Here is a 4,343-nt window from a genome sequence, read left to right on the forward strand (position 1 = left end):
AAGTAAGTCACTCCACTCCTAATAATTCCATCTAACTCCAAAGTAAGTCACTCCATTCCTTATAATGCCATCATTTAATCTATGAATATATATAGTTTTCATATTTATACTATGATATACATCAAAATAATCAATCATTTGAACAAATACCAATTCTTTAAGATCATTATAAACTCTATATAATACAAAATTAAAATATATACAAAATATCATATTTAACAAAATATTTAACATTTTTGGAACTTGAAGTCCAATTTACAAAGTTTGGAACACTAATATTATAATAGTAAATATGATTTGCCTAAGGCAAAGCCTTTCTTTCATGTAATACGAAGACAGATAAAACATCTTACATCATATAGAACATCTGTCCATCCTTCACATGTTACACACTGGAATACAGTTAACATGGCAAGGCCAAAATTGTCGAAGTTGGTAATCCCATCATTTGGGCCATCCCAGTATTCTTCACACACAAAGTTCTCCTGATATTCACTACAGTGAAATCCACTCGATCCATCGGAACAAGGATGTGGATCATCTAGTGCAAGCTCATCTGAAACAAACAGATGTCCAGTTACGAACCTATTTCCACTTGTTCAAATCATAGGTTTTTTAAAGATAATAAGTAATTTAATCAACAGAATACTGGACAAGATGAATCTTGCATAGTTAATAAACATGGATTATAAATTGAACATATATATTTTCTACCTAACAGGTTTCAACAAACAACTCTGGCTGCACTAAGATAAATGGTAGTTTCGTCACGAAAAGTGTCACCGAATCCCACATTACTGAATGTTTATCCTTCACCTTCCAATGTTAGGCTGAAAGCTCTAAACATATACGAGTTTATTATTAAGAAATCATCACAAACTATTACTTACTTGTTATATTATTAAAACATGTTTTGTGCATTTTTCCTGAGAACAGTTCAAGCCCAATGATGGCGTAAATGATGATGACAAATATGACAAGGAGGGCAATGTGAAGTAAAGGCACCATGGCACGAAGAATGGAATTTAAAACAACTTGTAGGCCTAAAAACAGTATAATAATGAAGACAAGTAACAAATCACAGAAAGAACAGAAATATAAAATACTGGTTTTAAAATTATATGTTTATGTAATAGATGCACAATGTAGTGACTGAAATAAAAGTCATTAAAAGTTTTGACTATGGTCAATATAAGAAATTAAAGTGAAAATGTACACCCACTTTTTTGTTTTTCTTTAAAAGTCCTAAAGGTCGTGTATTTTAGATGCAAAATCACAAATTTAACTAAATTAAACAAATGTAGTTTAAATCTAAATAATGTTTTTCACTTTATCAGTTAAAAGTAACTCCCAATCAGAGTAAGTTACCCACTTAGAACAAAACTAAAACTCAACCTGGTAATGAGTATAGCCAATTAAGTTTACTTTTCCTACGTTGTTACTTATAAAGTGCATTGTTTCATCAGTTGGGTATCCTCACTGTTAGTGATATTTTTGTCCATAAACCCAATAATACCTCACAGGTTAGTCCTGAATCTATATATATATGAAGTTAACAATGTAATACAATCACTATAATAAAAGTTAAAACTAAAAAAGTACACCGTAGTTATGGAACTCACAAACATAAGTTGTTAGCTTAAAGTATTGTAGATTTTAATGTTTGTTGAACACAGTAACATCATAATCCTCTCTAAAAATGCTTTGCGATCAATGAAAACTCATTAAACAGCTCTGACAGTGTAGTTTTAGAAGTGTGTGGCATCTGAGATAAATTATCACGAAACACGTTACTCTTTAGGTGTGAAACCAAGTAGCAGAGTATTACCAAGAGTACGGTCAAACACTAAAGTATAAGAAAATACAAAGTAATAAATCAAATGGATCATAGATAAACAGCTAGAATATTACTTTTTTTAATACAATTTAATAAAATTAAAAGTAATACAAAACATTATACATACTATGAAACATGTCTAACACAACCATTCCCACCAATACACATGAAGTAAGCAAATAAAAGTAATAAACAGAGATAAATATTATGTAAATGCCAAAAAGAAACACGGTAAAATTAAAGATCCAAAATAATAATAGCAAGACTCAGAAAAGGAAATCGCAGCAATCATAAATGTGGCAAATAAATAAAGAAAATAGCAAAACCTAACGAACTTAACCAATGATGAAATGTTATACCATATATAGAAGTATTACATAGCTATTATTAACTATGCATAATAATAATAATTTGTATTTAACATGGAATAGGTGAAATCTCCTGTACAGAACTGTGACTGAATATTAATATATACACTAAATTTGATTAATCTACTTCATCCACTCAAGTATAGAGTAAACTTAAAGTTATTATTAACTTTGTTTAACACAAACTGGAGTTTATTACAAGACATTTTTATAAAAAAACAACAAATTAACAACCTATATCTCCAGAATGTAACTTTGTTAGATCAATATTTCACTATTACAGCTTCGTCAGGAGCTATTGATTTCCTACCAGTTGAATCTAAATTGGATTTGGATTCAACAGGAAATAGTGAACTGTTAGGAAATTGATATTTCCTGCCAAAATTGTAATAGCAAAATATTGAGCTAATAAAGTTACATTCTGGAGATGTAGGTTGTTAATTTACTTACATTTATAAACTTAATTACTTTATCTACTTATCAATGGTTCATGTGTACACTAAACTTAAGTTACTTTATCTAGTTATCAATGGTTCATGTGTACACTAAACTTAACTTACTTTATCTAATTATCAATGGTTCATGTGTACACTAAACTTAAGTTACTTTATCTAATTATCAATGGTTCATGTGTACACTAAACTTAACTTACTTTATCTAATTATCAATGGTTCATGTGTACACTAAACTTAACTTACTTTATCTAATTATCAATGGTTCATGTGTACACTAAACTTAAGTTGCTTTATCTAGTTATCAATGGTTCATGTGTACACTAAACTTAACTTACTTTATCTAATTATCAATGGTTCAAGTATACCCTAAATTCAGTTACTTTATCTAATTATCAATGGTTCATGTGTACACTAAACTTAACTTACTTTATCTAATTATCAATGGTTCATGTGTACACTAAACTTAAGTACTTTATCTAATTATCAATAGTTCAAGTATACCCTAAATTTAAGATCTTTTGGTCACTTAAGAATGTTTCAAGACAATTAAATATTGTATCTTACTAGGAACTCCAGATACTAATCTGAGTGGTCGTAAAACTCGGAATGCTCTCAAGGCTTTCACATCAAAACCCTCCTTCATAAGTGTGGACAAGGCTGTACTAATTATACTGCATAGGAAAACAGTAAAAACAATGTTTAACCAGCTTTTAACAAAACACAAAATAACCATTTCTTTTATAATACATGCACATTGTAATTTAATGTTCGTAATCAATAGTGACAGGGCTCACTGTTTGAACTATGACCTGCTATCCAAGATCAACTCTTGACCTGAAGATTACTTATCGGAGATAAATGATATATTATACGCACCATAGATATTAATCTAATCTTTTTGTTAACCATAAGATTTTATATATTTTGTAAGTCAACTTAATAAATAGTTAAATCTTCAAATATTTCATCAATAATAGCAAGGTGTCAATTTGAATTAATGTCTAGCTGTGGTATCACTGAATATATTAAGTAACATGTGCACAATAGAGGATACCCTTACACACCATTTAAAGTTTTATCTTGTGTTTTAGGTTTATACAACATATTTAATTGTAATTATGTTTCTAACAGTAAAGTACAATACACCAGGTAACAACAATAGCACTGCTATTTAAAATGAATTTTAGTCTTTATGTGTGTTACTACAATGTTAATTTTATGCTTTTACAAAACATGAAGTCTACATTTAGGACAGTAAACAACTACTTCCACAGATCTTGAACAGACAACAGTCAGCTCACAGTAAAGATCTACCACAACTACAAACCAAGTCTATGATCAGATCTTGGACAACAATCAGCTCACAGTAAAGATCTACCACAACTACAAACCAACAGTCTCTGATCATGTCTGTTCAAGATGGCAGTCAGCTCACAGTAAAGATCTACCACAACTACAAACCAAGGTCTCTGATCAGATCTTGGACAACAATTAGCTCACAGTAAAGATCTACCACAACTACAAACCAACAGTATCTGATCAGATCTTGAACAGACAACAATCAGCTCACAGTAAAGATCTACCATAACTACAAACCAACAGTCTCTGATCACATCTTGAACAGACAGCAGTCAGCTCACAGTAAAGATCTACCACAACTACAAACCAACAGTCTCTGATCAC

General features: G+C 30.2%; 1 protein-coding gene across 1 annotated transcript; it reads right to left on the reverse strand.

Annotated features, from left to right (window-relative positions):
• Positions 1-262: 262 nt before the first annotated feature.
• On the reverse strand, positions 263-3,350 carry LOC106477733 (muscle calcium channel subunit alpha-1-like). The gene is made up of 3 exons (XM_013938268.2): positions 3,225-3,350; positions 891-1,043; positions 263-556 (listed from the first exon to the last, which is right to left on the reverse strand). The coding sequence occupies exons 1-3, from the start codon at positions 3,301-3,303 to the stop codon at positions 321-323; spliced, it is 468 nt and encodes a 155-aa protein (XP_013793722.2). The 5' UTR covers positions 3,304-3,350; the 3' UTR covers positions 263-320.
• Positions 3,351-4,343: the final 993 nt, after the last annotated feature.

The sequence above is a fragment of the Limulus polyphemus genome, unplaced genomic scaffold (assembly GCF_000517525.1).
Source record: "Limulus polyphemus unplaced genomic scaffold, Limulus_polyphemus-2.1.2 Scaffold77505, whole genome shotgun sequence".
NCBI classification, from domain to species: Eukaryota; Metazoa; Arthropoda; class Merostomata; order Xiphosura; family Limulidae; genus Limulus; species Limulus polyphemus.

Coding starts and splice junctions, on each gene's coding strand:
- LOC106477733 (XM_013938268.2), bottom strand. CDS start 3,303: ATGAAGGAGGGTTTTGATGTGAAAGCCTTGAGAGCATTCCGAGTTTTA. Junction 1,044..3,224: donor ATTAGTATCTGGAGTTCCTA/GTAAGATACAAT, acceptor TACTGTTTTTAG/GCCTACAAGTTGTTTTAAAT. Junction 557..890: donor ATGTTTTAATAATATAACAA/GTAAGTAATAGT, acceptor TGTTTGTTTCAG/ATGAGCTTGCACTAGATGAT.